This window comes from Pseudophryne corroboree, chromosome 3, assembly GCF_028390025.1.
Source record: "Pseudophryne corroboree isolate aPseCor3 chromosome 3, aPseCor3.hap2, whole genome shotgun sequence".
Taxonomy (NCBI): Eukaryota; Metazoa; Chordata; class Amphibia; order Anura; family Myobatrachidae; genus Pseudophryne; species Pseudophryne corroboree.
The window spans coordinates 300533438-300555775 of NC_086446.1; the positions used below are offsets into that span (position 1 = coordinate 300533438).

Below are 22338 nucleotides of genomic sequence, written 5' to 3' on the forward strand. Positions count from 1 at the left end.
TTTAGCAAAGTCTGCATTTCTAAAATCCAACACCTTTGTTTTTGTGTGAGAGGAGTTGGATCCTGTCTTTATACTAAACCATACTGCTTGATGATCACTGGATCCCAGGTGCTCACCCACATATATATCAGATATCCTTTCACCATTTGTAAGAATTAGATCTAATATTGAGTCTTTGCGAGTGGGCTCCCTCACCAATTGCTTGAGAGATGCTCCCTGTAAGGAATGTAGAAATTTGCCACTTGTAGCTGAACTTGCAAAAGACCCCTCCCAATTTACATAAGGTAAATTAAAGTCTCCCATGATTATGACTTCTCCCTTAAAAGCCATTTTAGAGATGTCCAACAATAGGTTCCTGTCCAAATCCTGCCCCTGGCCTGGTGGTCTATAAAGGGATAGTAGTAAGTACGGGTTCAGTATGATTTACCGACGGACACAATACCGACGGTCATAATCCCAACAGCCATTGACCGACAGCCAAAATACTGACACATGCAAAGACAGGATAGATAAAATAGAGTGCGCCAAGTAAGGCTGCTCCTTAATCCCAAGTGGAAAAAAATATCACCTTACACTCAAGAAATTTCATACAATCACAGTTCACCAAATGGGTCCATGGGCGCTTATAACATAAAAACTAATAAAACACACATAGTGTAATACTGTATACTCATAACATGCTTTTTATAAAATTTTAAATAATGGATAGGTCTCATCAGGGCCGTTTCTTGGGGCAGGCGAGCAGTGCAACCGCACTGGGCGCCCGCCGTGGCACTAACTGTGGCTCCCTGCTTCCCCCTCCTATTTCTCCCCGAGTAACCCGCTCGGGGGGCGGAGTTTCACGGAATGACGCAGTTGCGTCGTTACATCACGACGCAACCCCGTCACTCCGCGAAACTCCCCCCCTACCCCCCCTGAGCGGAGTACAGAGGGGGATCCAAGTTAGGAAGAGGGAAAGGCTGGCGCGAGGAGCGACTGGTGAGGCGGGCCGAAGAGCGGTAATCGCCTCTGTAAGTATTCTCTCTCTCTCTCTCATTGTGTAAAGTGGGGACACCTGCCGTAATGTGTGAAATGGGGACTCTTGCCTGCCATAGTGTGGGGATTTAATGTATCAAGGGCATTGCGGTGTGTGGCATAATATGGTGCAGGGGGCATTACTGTGTGGGGCTTAATATGGTAGAATTTTTTTTTCCTGTGGTGGTCGTGATCTGTTGGAGTAGGGTCAAAAACTGGATTGTGAGGTAGTCTTTTCAGACGAGGCCACACCCATTTAGATGAGGCCACGCCCCCTTGTCGGGTGCGTGCGTACGTTTTTTTTTTATCTAGGTGTGTGTGGGGAGGGGCACATTTTTTTATGTCATGGGGGGGCGCATTTTTAGATCTCGCACTGGGAGCCAAATTGGCTAGAAACAGCCCTGGGTCTCATACCCAAACCAAAGGTTTACTATAAGATTGTAAGCTTGCGAGCAGGGCCTTCCTACCTCTATGTCTGTCTGTTTTTACCCAGTTTTGTTCTATTACTGTTGTTCTAATTGTGAAGCGCAACGGAATATGCTGCGCTATATAAGAAACTGTTAATAATAATAATAATAATATAAGGGAGTAGACAACAGCGTGTGATGGGGAGTTGATGCACTTAATAACATTTCACCGCACTTGACGCTTTTCCAATCTGGTATCCCTTCCCCAATGAAATGCATATGCAGAGAGAAGGAAAACTTGGTCAACATGGACACCGTGTAAGTGTACCGCACCCCCTTGCTGTGCTCGCCATGCTTCGGGTACACTATTATATTCCCCCTCCAAGTCCACTGGGATGGTAAAGTATGAACAAGTCTGTTTTGGGGCAATAAACGTATGTCGGCATTTTGACATGGCAGCATTTCAAATGTTGGTATTTTGAACATGTCGCTATATTGAATGTCGGTATTTTGACTGTATCTGTATTTTGACTGTCGGTCAATGGCTGTCGGGATTATGACAGTCGGTATTGTGTCCGTCGGTAAATAAACTGCTACATCATGACGACATTTCAGATGTCGGTATACTGACTATGTAGGGATTTTGAACATGTTGGTATAATTTTGACCGTGACGGTATTTTTTGACTGTCGGTCAATGGCTGTCGGGATTATGCCCGTTGGTATTGCGTCTGTGAGTAAATCAACTGCTACCCATAATTACATATGGCTCTAAGCATACATCTACAGTATAATACATATGCTGACTAACAAAAGAAAAACTTGGAGAATACTGATCTGAATTGTGTAAATACTGTGTACTTGACCAAGCAGTGGATGTTACTGCACAGTGGGTGCACGGGTGGATGACTGTACCTGATTTTATTTGGCACCTTATCGGGATCAGTTGCAGTGAAAGTTCCCAAAGTAGACCCCACCTTCAGACCTTCCTTTTCTCGGATGATTTTACTTCTAGGACTGAATATGGGAGCATCGTTTGAGTCTACCACAGAGATGGAGACAGTTACGTTGCTCTGAGCTACTTTTTTATCCATCCGTAGTTTAGTATTTGTACATGAGTAGAATGGTTCTTCATTCTCAACAGATATGACAACTGTCATTGTGGAGTCTCCCTCAAAATCCAGAGGCTGCAGATAATTAAAATAATTAAAAAATATAGTTATAAACAACAAGACTAAACCGTTCATGAAAAGACTACTAGTTATTATTTCAAACATAATTAGAATTATTTTTGTGTATGCAGAATTTTTATGCTCTCCTGGCAATTAATTACCAATATATTACAAGTTAGAAAGAATTGCTAGAAGTAGTGTTCACCTTATCCAGAGGAGATTGCACTTAAGGGCTGCCTTGGTTGCATGGGAGTAACTTATTTATTTCTAGGTCTACTTAAGTGACTTTTATAGTGTTGTTGGTTGTTTTGTTTTGTTTTTTATTAATATTTGTTTTCTTTAGAAAAGATAGGGCTTTCATTTAAATGTCAAAATAAATCGATTACATTTGGTTTTATGGATATTAGATATGAAAAAACCACACAAGAAACTGTTGCAGTATTCTTTTCATGGTCACTTTTGCACAGTTGACACTATAGCAGAGAATTCTATGTCAAACATCTCCCTAATGTCCAGATATAGTATGCATACGAATATTAAAGTATAGTACTGAGTCTGCCATATCCGAAAATCCAATATATAAATACACGGACACATTATTATGACCACCAGCTAATAGCCAGTGTAACGGCCGTGTGCAGCACGGACAACAGCTAGACGGGCTGAACTGTCATTTTAGACACAAGTCTGGTAGCCCCCAGGTTCATTTGACGGTGAGCTGCTCCACTGTAGCTCGTCAGTTGGCTCTCACGCACCTTCATAGCCGACATTCACCTCTCACATCAATGGCACGTGGTGCTCCGCAGTTTCCACATCAGTTATTCGCAATGGTACCATTTGTTCTGTCACGATACACCTTCACCACAGCAACACGTGGACAGTTCACAAGCTGCGCTGTTTCAGAAATACTGCCACCCCTGGCCCGAAAGCCGATAATAATCCCATTTTGCAACTCGGATAAATCGCCCCTTTTACCCATAACAGCAACTAGTGATATGTGTGTAGATGGCCTATCGCACACCGTATATACCCACCAAGTCAGCGCACGACATGTGATGTACATCATGGGCTACGTGCTGCCAACGTCGAATGTAGGAGGTGGTCATAATAATGTGACTTGAACGTGTATTTTTGAACATAGGGGGTAATTCTGAGTTGATCGCAGCAGGAATTTTGTTAGCAGTTGGGCAAAACCATGTGCACTGCAGGGGAGGCAGATATAACATGTGCAGAGAGAGTTAGATTTGGGTGGGGTGTATTCAAACTGAAATTTAAATTGCAGTGTAAAAATAAAGCAGCCAGTATTTACCCTGCACAGAAACAAAATAACCCACCCAAATCTAACTCTCTCTGCAAATGTTATATCTGCCACACCTGCAGTGCACATGGTTTTGCCCAATTGCTAACAAACTTGCTGCTGCGATCAACTTAGAATTACCCCCATAACTGGGAGAGTGACACCTTTGCTTTCTGATGGTTCAATGTACACAAACTTTATTTCATGCACAAAATTATGAAAAATATTGTATAAAATTACAGTCAGGCTAACTGTATAAGGTGCATATGAAACATAAATGCATTCAGATTTTAGACTTGGATCCCATCCCCAATATATCTCATTATGGTACGCAAATATTCCAAAACATAAAAAATTCTGAAATGCAAAATACTTCTGGCCCCAATGCTGTAATCTGCACCAACTGGGATTTATTTTCAGCAGAGGCTTATTCCCAAATCTGCAGGGAGAGAAGGATCTTTTTAGATCCCTTCCATCTCTTAGCCACTCCTCCTCTGCCCAGCCTTCCACCTCAACATTGCTGGCATCAGAGAGCTACAGCCTGTACCCTAGTTGACTTGATCCTGCAGAAAAGGGTCTGCTAATTATAGCATATTTATAATATTGAAAAAAAAATATTAAACATTAGGAATTGTGCTTATGTTTTGTTTTCTCATGTGATAATAAGTTTTATTCGCTTACCCATTTAATATATTGGTGTTAAAAGAACAAAATTAAAATTCAATTGAACTAACAAATCTCACATGAGAATAAAATGTCCATTGACCATGGGGATGATAAAATTGACTAAATACTGCCACTGTTTTGCAACACCTTATGACCGAGTTACTGATAAGTTTGTCAGATTCACACATGAGGACTTTAGTATGACAGATTGTCCATTATTACCAGCCTTGTGTTCCTATGTAAGGATCCGTAGCGATGGTGCCTGAATGCAGCTGGACTCCACGCAATTTTAATTGGTATCCTGGTCCACAGAGGGCTTGAAAAGCTTGGAAATGGAACCGGATTGATGAATTACCGGAAAAGTCCTCCAGAATCTTGTAAAGGCAGCAGTAAAACTCCAGGTCTTTCTTGGTGTAGTGGTATATGTAGCAGTTGGTTTCTCCTGATGCGTTTCGCTGCTCTGGGCAGCTTTATCAAAGGTGTGCATGAACTGCCCTGATCCCCTTTATATATGGTACATCTAAACATGCTTACATCCTATTGGCTAACACTAAATACGTTAATCAACTTAACACACACTAAAAACATTTAAATATTCATCTTAGACAATAAAGGAGGCAAAACGATTATTTAAAATATATTTAAACTGGTTGGATAGTGTATTAATACAATAGTATTTATAATTTGTTTATAATTGGTCCCGGTCACATAATCGGACTATATCTAATGGGAACATATTTCATTCAATTCATTGGTTAGAATAAGACATGTGGCATTATTTTGTAACGCCCACTAAAGACATCGTAGTGGTCACGTGACCTCATTCGGCCTGTAAATGCCCGAATCGACGGTCACGAGTTAGTGCCCGTTCATGTGACCTATTACATATGCGGTCACATGTCCAAAGTCAGTAAAGGATCATGGGACCGCATGACCTCGTTCGGCCTATAGACGGCCGAATTGAAAAGTCACATGATAGTGTCCGTTCATGTGACCCGTCACGTGTGTGGTCACATGTCCGGAATTCAACGACCGAAGTGAAAAGTCACATAATGGTGTCCGTTCATGTGACCCGCCACGTGTACGGTCATATGTGCGGAATTCGTAGAGGGCCATGGGGCCGTGAAAGTTAACGTACAGCTGAAGTTGATTATGAAAGTGGCCGCATGGTCCTCCACAAACCACTCAGAGACAGGAACAATACCCTGTAATACATCCAGATTTTTGATTGGTCACATGACCGGACCCAAATAGGCATTGATTGGTTATGGGTTAGTGTTCAACCCCAAACTGTAAGATCACCATTTAGGGTATGGGCATTTAGGGATTTCCGGACATATGACCGTACACGTGACGGGTCACATGAACGGACACCATTATGTGACTTTTCACTTCGGTCGTTGAATTCCGGACATGTGACCGCACACGTGACCGGTCACATGAATGGACACTATCATGTGACTTTTCAATTCGGCCGTCTATAGTCCGAACGAGGTCATGCGGTCCCATGATCCTTTACTGACTTTGGACATGTGACCGCATATGTAATAGGTCACATGAACGGGCACTAACTCGTGACCATCGATTCGGGCATTTACAGGCCGAATGAGGTCACGTGACCACTACGATGTCATTAGTGGGCGTTACAAAATAATGCCACATGTCTTACTCTAACCAATGAATTGAATGAAATATGTTCCCATTAGATATAGTCCGATCATGTGACCGGGACCAATTATAAATAAATTATAAATACTATTGTATTAATACACTATCCAACCAGTTTAAATATATTTTAAATAATCGTTTTGCCTCCTTTATTGTCTAAGATGAATATTTAAATGTTTTTAGTGTGTGTTAAGTTGATTAACTTATTTAGTGTTAGCCAATAGGATGTAAGTATGTTTAGATGTACCATATATAAAGGGGATCAGGGCAGTTCATGCACACCTTTGATAAAGCTGCCCAGAGCAGCGAAAGGCGTCAGTAGAAACCAACTGCTACATATACCACTACACCAAGAAAGACCTGGAGTTTTACTGCTGCCTTTACAAGATTCTGGAGGACTTTTCCGGTAATTCATCAATCCGGTTCCATTTCCAAGCTTTTCAAGCCCTCTGTGGACCAGGATACCAATTAAAATTGCGTGGAGTTCAGCTGCATTCAGGCACCATCGCTACGGATCTGTCAGGAATCGACTTGCCACAGCTGCATCTGTCCGTCGGTGCGGACTCCGTCCGGGGTCCCTGCGTCTCGCTGTCGCTGGTCTCCCTGTCGCCGGATGCCATCCTGGGCCTGGGAGCGCTCCTGTTGTCAGCGGGCGTGCATGCACGCCGCGTTCCCGCCGGGCCGCGGCATGGGCGCCGCCATGACAGCTTTCCTCAGACTGCCGCATCAGCCAATCCGGAGCTTGGCCGCATCTCCTCATTTCTCTTCCAGCCAATGCCTGCAGACCGGGGGGTATATCAGGAGCAGCAGGGTGAGTCAGTCCTTGTCCTGGACTTCGTGTCACTCCCGTGACCTGTGTGTCTGGCTCCGTTCTCCAGTTCCCCTGTGTTCCTGTTCTGCCTTCCAGTTTGAACCTGATCCACCGTGGAACCTCAAGCACCAGCAACCCTGGTATCTCTGGTCAGGCTTCACACCTTTACCATCCATAGTGTGCTCCAGCCTCTGCAGTAGAGACTTCCCTCCAGGTGCATCTCGTTACCTACACCTGTTCATCAGCCTGCAAGCTGCCAGTGTTATCTCCAACTACACTGTGAACTTTAATGCAAGTCTCCTGCAACTGCTACCAGCCTTGCTATTTCCACCATCATCTCTGCTGGCTCCACAACCCAAGAACTATCGGTTCCCATACCGACACATCGATCCCCTGATCGATTGAACTCATTATACAAACTTTGCCATAGACTCTCAGCTTCCACGCTGCTCATTCTCATTTGCATCGTTACTGTTATTATTTCTGCTGCCATATTGTTTCAACTTATTGTTTAATAAAACCACTTTGCGCACATGCGCAGGAATGCAATCCGGCCTCCTCACTTCCTCCACATTACTACCACTGACCCACTAGCGCCCCCTCCGGGAACACAAACTAAACAGAACCTGACAGTAAGTCCAGGACCGATGGACTCGGATGGTGATCAGAGTGTGGGGTCAGGGGCCTTACAAAATCTGGTCTCCCGCTTGGATGGTCAAGAGGCTGCGCAGCAGCAGATGTTCCAGTTCCTGCAAGGAATGTCCTCCCGGCTCGATATACTACAACAATCTCTGCCTAGTGCTCTCATTCCTTCAGCTCCAGTTACCCCCGCTCCTGCAAGTTCAGCGGGTTCTCCTTCACCGGCTGCATCAACTCTAGTGTCACGCTTGCACCTGCCCGTGCCTAGCAAATACGATGGCAGTCCCAAGTTATGTCGCGGGTTTCTTAATCAATGTGAAATCCAGTTTGAATTGTTATCACACAATTTTCCCACGCCAAGATCCAAGGTTGCTTATATTATATCACTGCTCTCTGGATCAGCTTTGAGTTGGGTGTCTCCTCTGTGGGAGCGTGCTGATCCCCTTATGAATAACTACACTGAATTTGTGTCAACCTTCAGACGCATCTTTGATGAGCCAGGTCGCGCAACATCAGCTTCTGCAGATCTTACCCAACTCCGTCAAGGTACCCGTAGCATGGGTCAATACGTCATCCAGTTCCAGACGTTGGCTGCAGAGATTCAATGGAATAACCAAGCGCTGGTAGCAGCCTTCTGGCATGGACTCTCTGACCGAATTAAAGATGAATTAGCCACCCGTGACATTCCTGAGCAATTATCAGATTTAATTTCTTTATGTATCAAGTTGGACTCTCGCATTCGCGAACGCAATAGTGAGCGTGCTCGTAGTGAGCCTCGCCAGCCAAGAATGGTACCTCCGACACAATTTCAGCCTCCACCTTCTGACGAGCCTATGCAAATTAATAGGTCCCGCTTAACCCCTGAGGAGCGGTCAAGAAGACTTCGAGAGAGACTGTGTCTTTATTGTGCGGCTACAGGTCACCAAATCAATTCTTGTACAGCGCGTTCGGGAAACGTCAGATCCTGACTTGTAAAGGAGGAGTCAAGTTGGGATCTTCTAGACAAGCTCCTTCAAATCAAGACCTTATCCTTCCTGTGACTTTAGAGACTAGGGCGGGACTCCAGTCAGTATCCGCGTTAGTGGACTGTGGAGCGGCCGGAAACTTCATTACCCAAGCTGCAGTTGATAAGTTCCGTCTGCCTATCTGCAAACTCATATATCCAGCCTATATCACTGCAGTGGATGGTAGCCGAATTTCCAAGGGTTCCATCTCTCATCAAACCAAGCCAGTTGTTCTGGGAGTCGGGTTCCTGCATTCGGAATTAATTGAGTTTCTAGTCATCCCTCAGGCAACCCAGGAGATCGTTTTGGGTACGCCCTGGCTCCAGCTACATAATCCGCAGATTGACTGGTCCACGTTACAACTGACTTCTTGGGGTTCACACTGCCATCAGTCCTGCCTAGCCCAAGTTCGTCCTGTGAGGTCTTCAGAAGTTAAAGTTCAGTCAAGTCTTCCTGTGGCCTACCAAGATTTCTCTGACGTCTTCAGCGAAAAGGCCGCCGATGTTCTGCCGCCCCATAGAGAGTGGGATTGCCCCATCGATCTCATTCCCGACAAGAAGCCACCTAGAGGGCGTACTTATCCGTTATCCGTACCTGAAACCGAGGCAATGAGTGAGTACATCAGGGAGAATTTACAGAAAGGATTCATCCGCCCTTCGTCTTCACCCGCTGGAGCGGGTTTTTTCTTCGTTAAAAAGAAAGATGGAGGATTACGTCCATGCATCGATTACCGGGGGCTCAACGATATTATCGTCAAAAACAGCTATCCATTAGCTCTCATCACTGAATTATTTGACAGAGTCAAGGGAGCCCGCATCTTCACCAAGTTAGATCTCCGCGGTGCCTACAATCTCATCAGGATCCGAAGTGGTGATGAATGGAAAACTGCCTTTAATACTCGGGATGGTCATTACGAGTACCTAGTAATGCCATTCGGGTTGAGCAATGCCCCAGCAGTGTTCCAGCACTTTGTTAACGAAATCTTCTGTGATGTCCTGTACAAATATCTCGTAGTCTACCTGGATGATATCCTTATCTTCTCTCAAGATCTCTCCTCACATCGCCTACAAGTTCGTGAGGTCCTCCGACGTCTTCGTGAGAACCGTCTCTACGGCAAGTTGTCTAAATGTACCTTCGAAGTTTCTTCCATACCCTTCCTAGGGTATATAATTTCTGGATCGGATCTCCAGATGGACCCGACAAAATTAGAAGCTATTGCTAATTGGTCTATTCCGAGTACTCTCAAGTCCATTCAGCGATTCCTGGGATTCGCTAATTATTATAGGAAGTTCATCAGAGGATTCTCAACTCTCATTGCTCCTATTACCAGCCTAACTCGAAAGGGGGCAGATCATTCCAACTGGCCAGAAGATGCCTTGGCCGCGTTTCAAAAAATCAAGCAGGCTTTTATGTCCACCCCAGTTCTGTCGCAACCAGATGTGGACAAGCCATTCGAGTTGGAGGTAGATGCGTCTACAGTGGGAGTTGGAGCTGTTCTTTCCCAAATAGGGGCTGATGGGAAAATTCATCCTTGTGGGTTCTTCTCTCGCAAATTCCTTCCTGCGGAAGCTAATTATTCCATCGGTGACCAAGAATTACTGGCGATCAAGCTGGCTCTTGAGGAGTGGAGGTATCTCCTGGAAGGGGCAAAGTTTCCATTTAACATCTACACGGATCACAAGAACTTGCTCTACTTAAAGGCAGCCCAGTGTCTTAATCCTCGCCAGTCCCGGTGGGCTATGTTCTTTTCTTGTTTCAATTTCATTTCCGCCCAGGTTCTCAGAATACCAAAGCTGATGCTCTGTCCCGATCTATGGAATCCGAAGAGGAGACGTCTGATCCAGTTCTGCATTCCATTCTGAATCCAGTTGTGTTTGCTTCGTCTCAAGTTACTCCTGTTCCGCCTCCTGGCAAGATTTTTGTTTCTCCTGAGTTTCGTTCCAAGTTACTGTCTTGGGCTCATCAGTCTAAGTTCACTGGGCATCCTGGTGTCCTAAAGACTTTCAAGTTCCTGTCTGAAACTTACTGGTGGCCGAAAATAAAGGTGGACATCAAGGACTTCGTGGCGTCCTGCCCCAAGTGTGCTCAACACAACACTCCCCGTCAGTCTCCGGCAGGTCAGTTACAGCCGTTATCAGTACCCAGCCGTCCCTGGTCACACCTGTCCATGGACTTTATCTCTGATCTTCCCTCCTCTCAAGGATTCAATACCATCTGGGTAGTTGTCGACAGGTTTACCAAAATGGCCCATTTTGTTCCACTCCAAGGTCTTCCTTCTGCTCCGAAACTTGCTCAAGTCTTCCTACGGGAGATCTTTCATTTACATGGACTGCCTACTGAAATTATATCTGACCGTGGAGTTCAGTTCGTGGCAATATTTTGGAGAGCCCTTTGTTCTGCCCTGCAAGTCAACCTTAAGTTTTCGTCAGCCTACCACCCTCAGACGAATGGACAGACGGAAAGGGTGAATCAAGAATTGGAGACCTTCTTGAGACTTTATGTTTCATCTTCCCAAGATGACTGGGTAGACCTGCTTCCGTGGGCTGAATTCGCTCACAACTTTCGCTATCATACTGCCACGGAAACCACTCCGTTCTTTGCTGCATATGGACAACATCCTCGTGTCCCAGATTTCCAAGACCTTCCTAACATCGATGTTCCTGCAGCCACTTCTGTTCTAAGTCAGTTTTCATCAACTTGGAGGAAAATTCATGTTTCCCTTAAAAAGGCTTCAAGTCGATACAAGTTCTTTGCCGACCGCAAAAGACGTGCAGTTCCCAGCCTAAAACCCAAAGATAAGGTTTGGCTTTCCACTCGGAATCTTCGTCTCAGAGTGCCGTCGATGAAGTTTGCACCACGCTTCATAGGTCCTTTTCCCATTGACAAAGTCATCAGTCCTGTGGCCTACAAGCTCAAATTGCCTCCTTCTTTATGAATACCTAATGCCTTTCATGTCTCTCTCCTCAGACCTTTGATCTTGAATCGTTTCCAAAGAGCTCTTCCAGTTGGTCCCAAAATACGAACCCAGCGGGGCATTGAGTTCGAAATAGAGAAGGTTCTGGATTCCCGTTGCCGGTACGGTCGTCTGCAAAATCTCATCGACTGGTCCAGTTATGGTCCTGAGGAGAGGAGTTGGGTAAATGCTACAGATGTCCATGCTCCAAGGTTGGTCCATGTTTTCCACAGAACTCATCCTTCCAAGCCACGTGGGTGTTCGGTGCCCACCCGTAAAGGAGGGGGTACTGTCAGGAATCGACTTGCCACAGCTGCATCTGTCCATCGGTGCGGACTCCGTCCGGGGTCCCTGCATCTCGCTGTCGCTGGTCTCCCTGTCGCCGGAAGACAACCTGGGCCTGGGAGCGCTCCTGTTGTCAGCGGGCGTGCATGCACGCCACGTTCCCGCCGGGCCGCGGCATGGGCGCCGCCATGACAGCTTTCCTCAGACTGCCGCATCAGCCAATCCGGAGCTTGGCCGCACCTCCTCATTTCTCTTCCAGCCAATGCCTGCAGACCGGGGGGTATATCAGGAGCAGCAGGGTGAGTCAGTCCTTGTCCTGGACTTCGTGTCACTCCCGTGACCTGTGTGTCTGGCTCCGTTCTCCAGTTCCCCTGTGTTCCTGTTCTGCCTTCCAGTTTGAACCTGATCCACCGTGGAACCACAAGCACCAGCAATTCTGGTATCTCTGGTCAGGCTTCACACCTTTACCATCCATAGTGTGCTCCAGCCTCTGCAGTAGAGACTTCCCTCCAGGTGCATCTCGTTACCTACACCTGTTCATCAGCCTGCAAGCTGCCAGTGTTATCTCCAACTACACTGTGAACTTTAATGCAAGTCTCCTGCAACTGCTACCAGCCTTGCTATTTCCACCATCATCTCTGCTGGCTCCACAACCCAAGAACTATCGGTTCCCATACCGACACATCGATCCCCTGATCGATTGAACTCATTATACAAACTTTGCCATAGACTCTCAGCTTCCACGCTGCTCATTCTCATTTGCATCGTTACTGTTATTATTTCTGCTGCCATATTGTTTCAACTTATTGTTTAATAAAACCACTTTGCGCACATGCGCAGGAATGCAATCCGGCCTCCTCACTTCCTCCACATTACTACCACTGACCCACTAGCGCCCCCTCCGGGAACACAAACTAAACAGAACCTGACAGGATCCTTACATAGGAACACAAGGCTGGTAATAATGGACAATCTGTCATACTAAAGTCCTCATGTGTGAATCTGACAAACTTATCAGTAACTCGGTCATAAGGTGTTGCAAAACAGTGGCAGTATTTAGTCAATTTTATCATCCCCATGGTCAATGGACATTTTATTCTCATGTGAGATTTGTTAGTTCAATTGAATTTTAATTTTGTTCTTTTAACACCAATATATTAAATGTGTTCAGGAATTTGATTCTAGCGCTGTTTTCTTTTTCTTTACTCTATGTATATGTAGGGAGACTGACTATCTCCCTTATACAGCAGCTAGGAAAACATCCCATTCTAGCGCCCGACTTTATACCTTGGTATATTCTCTTTGCTTTATTCGCTTACCCGTTGGCTGCATTCCCCCATTCATTGCATACTCATGAGGCTCAGAAACAGATACAATACTACTACTGTGCATGCCAGATTTTCCTTTGGCACATGCACAGTTGCACTCACACTTGCCCTTAAGGAATACATATGTGCAATAAACAGAGACCAGTTCCGCAACAGGTACATTTTCATCAGGAAAGCTCTTTCTTGCAAGAGCAGTCCCAACACCCATGGCTTGATACATTTAGCAGAAAACTGAGTATATTGCAATGCAATATATTGCAATTTTATCCTGGGGGAATTGCATTGAGATAGAAAGAGGTATCTCCCATGATAACACACTGTGTTGTACACTATTGTTCAGACAAGCAGCTGCTGTAATCGATACATGGATTGCGCACCTACAGTATTTGGACAGGAGATTATGGGATACAGATGAACCTCTCCATTAACCACTGCTACAATATGTGGACACCAGTTCCTGCCTTGTATTCTGTATAATACTGAAAGTGCTGCATACCATGTTGTAAAGTATACCTGCTGCTTACACACCTTGGAAGCAGCCATTTTGAGACCAGAACTAATCAGCCATTCAATTCCCTAGGAACAGATAGATGATGCCCAAAATGTCACAAGCCTCAGTGTTGTCACATGTTTGCTATAGGAGTTATTCTTATGAACAAAAATGGCTGCCTCCACTGTGAAATTATTGATTTTGAGGGCTTGAAAATGGGTGTTAATTATGTTTATTCTTCCTGTGCTTACCTTTATAATGCTTAAAATCCCCTCATTTGCTTTTGGATCTGTTTCCAGGTTATAATTTTCATTTTCATTTCCAGATAATATTTTAAACTTGGCTCTCCAAGCTGGAGTATTTGGCACATCCTTGTCTTCTACTTTTAACCGCAGCAAATTATCCTTTATTTCTCCCTCCTTCACAGACAGCTGATACTGAAAAGGAATATTTATCACTTTACAGTCGCAAAATGGATGCACAATTCACACACTTGCCATGGATAAATGTCATGTTGTGGGGCAATTCTACTCTCCACAATGGCCCTCATTCCGAGTTGTTCGCTCGCTAGCTGCTTTTAGCAGCATTGCACACGCTAAGCCGCCGCCTACTGGGAGTGAATCTTAGCTTAGCAGAATTGCGAACGAAAGATTCTCAAAATTGCGAATAGAAATCACTTTGCAGTTTCTGAGTAGCTCGACACTTACTCTGCCACTGCGATCAGTTCAGTCCGTTTCGTTCCTGGTTTGACGTCACAAACACACCCAGCGTTCGCCCAGACACTCCCCTGTTTCTCCAGCCACTCCCGCGTTTTTCCCAGAAACGGCAGCGTTTTGTCACACACACCCATGAAACGGCCAGTTTCCGCCCAGAAACACCCACTTCCTGTCAATCACACTCCGATCACCAAAACGAAGAAAAAACCTCGTAATGCCGTGAGTAAAATACCAAACTTCTTAGCAAATTTACTTGACGCAGCCGCAGTGCGAACATTGCGCATGCGCAGTTAGCGGAAAATCGCACCGATGCGAAGAAAAATAACGAGCGAACAACTCAAAATGAGGGCCAATGTGCACTCCACAACAATGTATTTTTGCACATTTTTTCTTGCAGCCCATGGAGGAGTGCAGGAAATTAGGTGAAAATTGCATACGTATTAAGCAGTAGCGTGCGCACCTGGGTACTATGGCGAAGAATTTAAATGCACACACTTAAAATGTTTGTGTCACCAGTAGGCCTGGACAGGGATCTGGCATTTGCCAGAAGGACTGGTGCATCTAAGAGAATTAATGGTCCAGTCCAGTGGTTTGTTAAAAGGACTATGCAGCCTCCCAGCTTTGCTTCTAAAAAAAATAGTGTATGGGTGCAACCAACGCATGTGCTGTAGTCAATTCCCTCTTTAGTACTGCACTTGGATGGCAGTGACATCATGGAGCCCCCTGAATGAATGATGCCATTCTCTGTGCAATTAGCAAAATAAAACACAAGAACATTTCAGTGTGTACTAATGTGATATCTGGGCTGCATTTTAGATACAGTAAGGCCCTCTTCACTAGGACATAATCTGGAATATGAAATCTTAAACATAAATGAGATTAGCATACTGAATTACTATCCCATATATTCCCATACTCACACTATCATTGGTGAACACTGGCATATTGTTGTTTCCATCTTCTATCAAGAAATTAATGGTAGTTGTGGATGCCAAGCTTTCAGCTCCTTTGTCACGGGCACCCGCAATAAGTCTGATCAAATTTGAGGTCTAGATGACAGATGACAGTATATTAGTTTTTTATTCATTGTCAGCAGCAGTGTATTTGGCTTTACCCATACATTTCATATAATCTAATATGTTTCATTTGTAATGAAAATCTAATGCAAAACTATAGTCATTGAAAGAACGTATCTGATAACAGCAGAACAAGATAAGGTGCCCATCAATTACAATGGCAGAAATCCATGTCATAAGGGATAGCCACTACTTGGACACAATGGCGAATTTCTACTGGGTGCACCTATTGTATATGCTCCATTACGTCTGTAATTTTGTTTACTGTAAAATAATGTGCATCTGTGACCTGTCACCTTTGTGCTGTAGAACCAAACAATTCATTCAAACCAATCATTGGAGCTGACTTTTGAAAAATGATTAGGGTGCTCTTACTACCCCACTCCTATTTGACTGGGAAATGACGTGATTAAAATGATCCATTACTTAGGAACTGGTGACATCTCTAAAGCATGAGACACAGATTTAGGTGGTTATTCAGAGATGAACGCAGATGGCTGCATGCACAGGCAGATCTGCTTTCAACTCTGCATATGTTGGAGGCCACCCAGCACAGGGTAAGGCCGCCCAGCATGTGTGAGGCCGCCTCCCGATGCGTCCGCAATTTAATTGCGGACGCATTGGAAATGGCTGGCTGCACTATGAGGCAGTCAGTAGGCATTTTTTTAATTGGAACGACTGCGTGTGATATCCCGCAGCAGCCTCAAAAATGGTCCTGGTCCACCCCCATTCGCTCTGCCCCCCAATGCCGCATTACCACCCTGAAAATGCCCTCCACTGTCAATCACATTGCGGTCAAATCCATCAGGGATGTGACCGCAATGTGTGTGTCCACGCAGCCGCTGTGCATGCACAGTTTGCCGCCATCAGCAAACTGGCTGCATCAGTGGCTGGGTCTGAATGACCCTCTTAGGCCACATAATGACTGGAAATAGCATAGACTGTCAGGGTGAACAGATTTGTGGAGAACTAATCGACTGCAGTAAATCAAAAGAAAGATTAAACATTTTATTAATAATTTGCAAGTTGAGAACTATAGAGTGTAAGTGAGCTATATGTAGTTCTACAGGGAACAGTCTTACATTGGGCCTGATTCAGATTTGTACATAAACCCGCCGGTTTACATACAAATCCGATGGTGGGTGTACTGTGCATGTGCAGAACGAGTCCTGTGTGATCACTCGCATTCCCCCCTTAGACGCAGCATGACTGACATGCTGCAGCATTTGAGGGGTGGATTGCTGGCAGCGACGGGGACCGTCCTACAAAACACCGTTTTGTAGGCGTGCCGAGCCCAGGCTCTGCGTCGTTGGACACAGAGTTCCTGGACCTGGCAGAGGAGTTCCGGCGGCCAGCCTGAGTAAGTTTCGGCTTATACAGATGGCCATGGGCTGCGAACGTTGTGACTGATGGTCGCAGACCTGCAACCACCAATATATGCTGCTGCATGTGCTTCTGCGTCTGACTCAGCCGCTATAAGTGGTGATAGAAACACAATCTAAGTGCCTCTAATTTAATCAATTTATGTTTCTCTTCTAAACTGATATATGGGGGAGCTGTGGAGAAGCAGGACGGTGGATGCATTACAGTTTTCAGCTCAATGAGGTGTCTGGAGAGGCACCCTACAAAGTAGAACAGTGTGGTTGGTGCCTTTAGGGTAATGACCATGATGCTGTCTCCATGATTTTATTGGATCTAAGACAGTTCTCCCCCATCTCTGGAACTCTTAATGTTTCTGTTTTGTATTGTCTGGTGATCATACTGACAATAATTACCAAGGGGGAAATAATACTAAAGAGTAGGCAATCCATGACAAATAGAATGCCATTGAGTGTGTAGATGCCAGGAAGAGGGAAACTGACACTTTTAGTGAATCCTAACCATTCCCTGGTATTTCAAAACACAATTCTGTGTGCATGGCTGAGCAATAGCACAATGATATCATCATTACCCGATTCGCTTTCCCAGCTTCCTCCACAGTAAACAATGATGGAGCACAGGTGAGTATGAATATTCCCCATTCCTGCAGTACTCTGGACAAGTATGATTCATGTGTATAATGTACAGAGGTGTCCTCATATACTGTGACTCTAGTCTATACCTCCTGCTGAGGCACGAGGCACCATATGGCGTATGGACGCTAGGTGAATGAGTATATATTTGTATTCTTAAAGAATACGCTGAGGAGTCCCACTCATCCTTAGCATCCAATATACTGTATTAATGCAACATTTTGTTTAGATTATAGAGATTATTTTCTGCTATTCTGTATAATGCATCACAAGTGATTCCAATCTCAGCTCATCTTGTTGTTTTGTCTATGGACCTAATTCAAGGTTGATTGCAAAAGCAAAATCTTCCTCTAATGGGCAAAACCATGTGCACTGCTGGTGGGGCAGATATAATAAGTGCAGAGAGAGTTAGATTTGGGAGGATTGTAATGTTTCTGTGCAGGGTAAATCCTGGCTGCTTTATTTTTACACTGCAATTTAAATTTCAGTTTGAACACACCCCACCCAAATCTAACTCCCTCTGCACACGTTACATATGCCCCCCCCCCCCCCCCCCCCCCCCTGCAGTGCACATGGTTTAGCCCATTAGAGGAAGATTTTGCTTTTATGATCAACCTTGAATTAGGCCCTACAGTATGTACTGTATGTATTCAGCCAGCTACATGTTGCCAATCTCTGCCGGAGAAGTCTTTATTTACTAGCACCTGCCTTCAGGAGTTAATTAATTAATTAATTGATTTCTGGACTTCTCCTGTTGAACTTGTCCAGATTCTGTTTTTGCACCTTTCATCCTGCTGAACATTACTGTGTGTAAACCTCGTATTCAAAGTAATCCCTGTGTAAACCCTGGTCTTTGTCTCGCCTTCCAGTGTGTAATAAACCAACTATTTGCTTCATTCTACTGGTGCATTACTTCTTTTGAAATACACACATAAAAGAATAATCCAAAATGACTCATGACAAAGTGAATCCAACATGACCTTATTAATTGAAGTTTAATATAAAAGAATGAAAGAAACTAACAATGCTTAAAGTATACATAAAACAATAGGTAAAAATAAGATACAAAGGCAGTCTTAGACAAATACATCTCTTATACACAAAAAGGGAAAATGAACAGAGAAGTCTGACTTGCATGATCCCAACCGTTTGTGGGTATTTGCAAGAAGATGAAGCAATTCCCAATTTCAGATTGGCTCCCAAGAATTGAACAAAGTTTTGCATGTGGGATATGGCACTTAGGGGGACATTTACTAAGCAGTGATAAGAGCGGAGAAGTGAGCCAGTAGAGAATTAGCAGCTATGTATACTTTTATAGTATGCAAATTATAGATGTTACCTCAGTGCTGATTGGTTGCCATGGGCAACTTCTCCACTGGCTCACTTCTCCACTCTTATTACTGCTTAGTAAATGTCCCCCTCATTCCCTTATGGGTGTCAGGTGCCCCCACCCACACCTCCCATCCGTTGCTTGTTGTCATTGCCAGTTCCTCTGTCCATGCAAATTAGCCAGGATTTTGCTTGCAAATGCAAACACTGCTGAGGTGGGGGGTAAGAATGTCTTCACTAAGGTGAGGAGGTGTGACACTCTTTGGAACAGCACCATTTTGGTGAGAAGGGCAAGTCCCAAATATATAAGACCCCATCATTTTACGATTATCTGTTAGATCATAGAAATCTGCTAGCCAGCCCCCTCACATGGCATCTTCTTAAAAAAAGAATTACGCCAGCAGTCAGACATACACATAAAGGTTCTTTTGCAGGTCACCATGGAGGTAATTTAACATAACTCAAAGTATTATACAGTACCAGAGGTTCCCAAATGAGGTCCTCAAGGACCCTAATGGTCCAGGTTTTAAGTATTGTCAAGGTTTAGCACAGATGGTAAAATCAGATTTACTGAGGTACCTACTGTGTTACCAACCTGTTCATGCTGTCTATATATGCTTCAGGTCACTGACTGGAGAGATCTGTGAGAAATGATCAGTGATGTTCTTGATAGAACCAGGAGGACAATAAAGCACATATGAGCATATTATCAACATTATTTTATGAAAATAATGTGAAAACAGGTGTTTTCACACTCTTTTCACATTATTTTAGAATCACCTAAATCTACAATGATAACGGCAAGAGAATATGGCATTATGTAGGGTCCCCTCTGGTTCCCCGACTCCTCTCATCTGATACAGGCAGATCAGAAGCCCAGAGCCAGTGTCTGTAATCAGCCTGTGTGTCTAAACAGAACACAGGCTGATCACATAGGTGTAGAATAGAAAATAAAAAATAACTTACCTGGACCCAGGGACTGGTAAATGGTGACCGCCTCTCTGTGACTGACCTGCAGTAAAGTGCATCCCAGCTGACTGCACAAATCAGCCCACCAGTGCAGGTAAGTTATCTTTTATTTATTTTTTATACGCAGGGGCAGCAACAGAGGGTAGGGCAGAGACAGCGGCGGGGAAGGTGGAGCGGGGACAGGAGCAGGAGCCGGGTAGCAGCAGAGTGGCTGGGACAGTCCAGGACAGGCACAGCGGAAACAGGAGAGGAGTCAGCCAGGCAGTAGTGTAACAGGAGAGCTGGGGAAGACAGGCAGGAGCAGCAGGGGGCACATGTACAGATACATTCTCACTTTAATTTTTCCAAAATATACAGTGCTAGTTCTGCTGAGGGGATTCGCAGGGACACAGATTTCTCTGTCCCTGCGTGCAAATTTGTATACAAATCAAGTGATATTTACTAAGGGGGTCATTCTGACCTGATCTCTCGCTGCAGTTCATTGCAGCGCAGCGATCAGGTCAGAACTGCACATGCACCGGCGCCGCGGTGCGCCGGCACATGGCTGACAGCCGATGGCTGTCATTGCCTAGCGATCGCCTCTGCCTGATGGTCGCTGGGTGGGAGGGGGCGGCCGCCGTTTTGTGGGTGCAGTCCGGCCAACACAGGCATGGCCGGACCGTGCAGGGGGTGGACCGCAGCGGCTGCGTGACGTCACACGCAGCCGCTGCGAGCTGGGCAGCGATGAGTAGCTCCCGGCCAGCACGCAAAAGCTGCGCTGGTCGGGAGCTACTCCTGAAGTGCAAAAGCATCGCCGCTGTGCGATGCTTTTGTACTTCAGCAACGGGGCAGAAACTGACATGCGGGGCGGGCTAGCCCTGTGCTGGGCGTCCCCCCGCATGTCAGTGTGATTGATCGTAGCTGTGCTAAATTTAGCACATCTATGATCAACTCTGAATCACCCCCTAAATTCGCAATGCAAAAATATCACACTATAATCGTATTTTACATGCAGATTGTAGTAAATATGCCCCATAGACCTGGAACTAAAAGAACAGATGTCTATTTCTAACCAAAGTCAATTACTAAATTCTATAAACAGGAGAAATACATGTTTGGGGTGTTTTTTTTTTAATACACCCTACTTAGAATCCCAAAGCTCTCACCTCATAATTCAAGCATCCTTGTGCATAAATCAGCCCATTCTTAGGATCAATTCTGAACTTCACATTGGGAATGTCAGGAATCTGGTTTATTAAGTAATATGTGATTTCAGAATTTGGGGTGCCTTCCTTGTCATCATCTGTTGCTGTGAGGTGAAAAACCGCATTATCTGCCAAGAGCGAGAAAGAATATTGTCAATTTCTGTAGGAAAGTCTTGTGAATAAAATACCATTGTTACATTGCCTCTCTATAACACTTTTGGTCTATGTTCCATATTTACCTACTTTAATAATCTCCTCTCTGGGTGGCAGCTGATAGGGGCGGTGCGGGGCTATTCACTTGATTAGACCCTGCCCCCTTGCAGCAAAATGCATTGACTCACTGGTCTTTGAAGAGGTATTCACAATTCCTGGCATTAGGATCACCCAACTTCTTTAGGAGCCCAGGGGTCTCCCCATAAATTAAGCAGTTTCCCAGAGCTTATGAGAGAGCAGGTAAGTATGCCATGTTGCAGTTGCAGAAAATGTAACATGTAAACTAGATTACAGGTGTTATATTTGTTCTAGATGCATGTCATGATACTGGCTTGTATAGTAGAATGCTACTAACCAAGATTTGCCGTTTCTTTCAATGGCACTTCATAAATACTTTTTGAGAATTGTGGAGCATTGTCATTTTTATCATTTACTTCTACATTAAATATCAGAGATTTGTCCATTATCATTCCAGATGCTCTATCGGCTACATCGAAGCGGATCTGTGTATAAAAAAAACACACAAACAAAATACATTTGTTAACTTGGGGGGGAAAAAACTTTGCAAAGCTGACTACAAAATGGTATTTTTACTGTTGCAAAAATATGCCAAGCTGATTCCTGAGTGGGGGAAAGCACGTCACCGCACTAGGGCCCTCATTCCGAGTTGTTCGCTCGTTGCCGAATTTCGCTATATTGCGATTAGCCGCTTACTGCGCATGCGCAATGTTCGCAGAGCGCATGCGCTTAGTTATTTTACTCAAAAGTTAGGTATTTTACTCACGGCATTACGAGGATTTTTCTTCGTTCTGGTGATCGGAGTGTGATTGACAGGAAGTGGGTGTTTCTGGGCGGAAACTGGACGTTTTATGGGTGTGTGTGAAAAAACGCTGCCGTTTCTGGGAAAAATGCGGGAGTGGCTGGAGAAACGGGGGAGTGCCTGGGCGAACGCTGGGTGTGTTTGTGACGTCAAACCAGGAACGAGACTGACTGAACTGATCGCAGTGGCAGAGTAAGTGTCGAGCTACTCAGAAACTGCTAAGAAATTTCTATTCACAATTTTGCGAATCTTTCGTTCGTAATTCTGCTATGCTAAGATACACTCC

At 44.8% G+C, this 22338-nt stretch overlaps 1 protein-coding gene across 2 annotated transcripts in view; it reads right to left on the reverse strand.

Annotated features, from left to right (window-relative positions):
- LOC135055367 (cadherin-like protein 26) overlaps positions 1–22338 on the reverse strand; it is a 235248-nt gene that overhangs the window by 62725 nt on the left and 150185 nt on the right. For both annotated transcript variants that reach the window (XM_063959336.1, XM_063959335.1), the window contains exons 5-9: positions 21588–21735; positions 20981–21147; positions 15370–15498; positions 13985–14170; positions 2336–2607 (exon numbers count right to left, since the gene is read on the reverse strand). In XM_063959336.1, coding sequence (XP_063815406.1) covers positions 2336–2607; positions 13985–14170; positions 15370–15498; positions 20981–21147; positions 21588–21735 — 902 coding nt within the window. The remainder of the gene's footprint in view (positions 1–2335; positions 2608–13984; positions 14171–15369; positions 15499–20980; positions 21148–21587; positions 21736–22338) is intronic.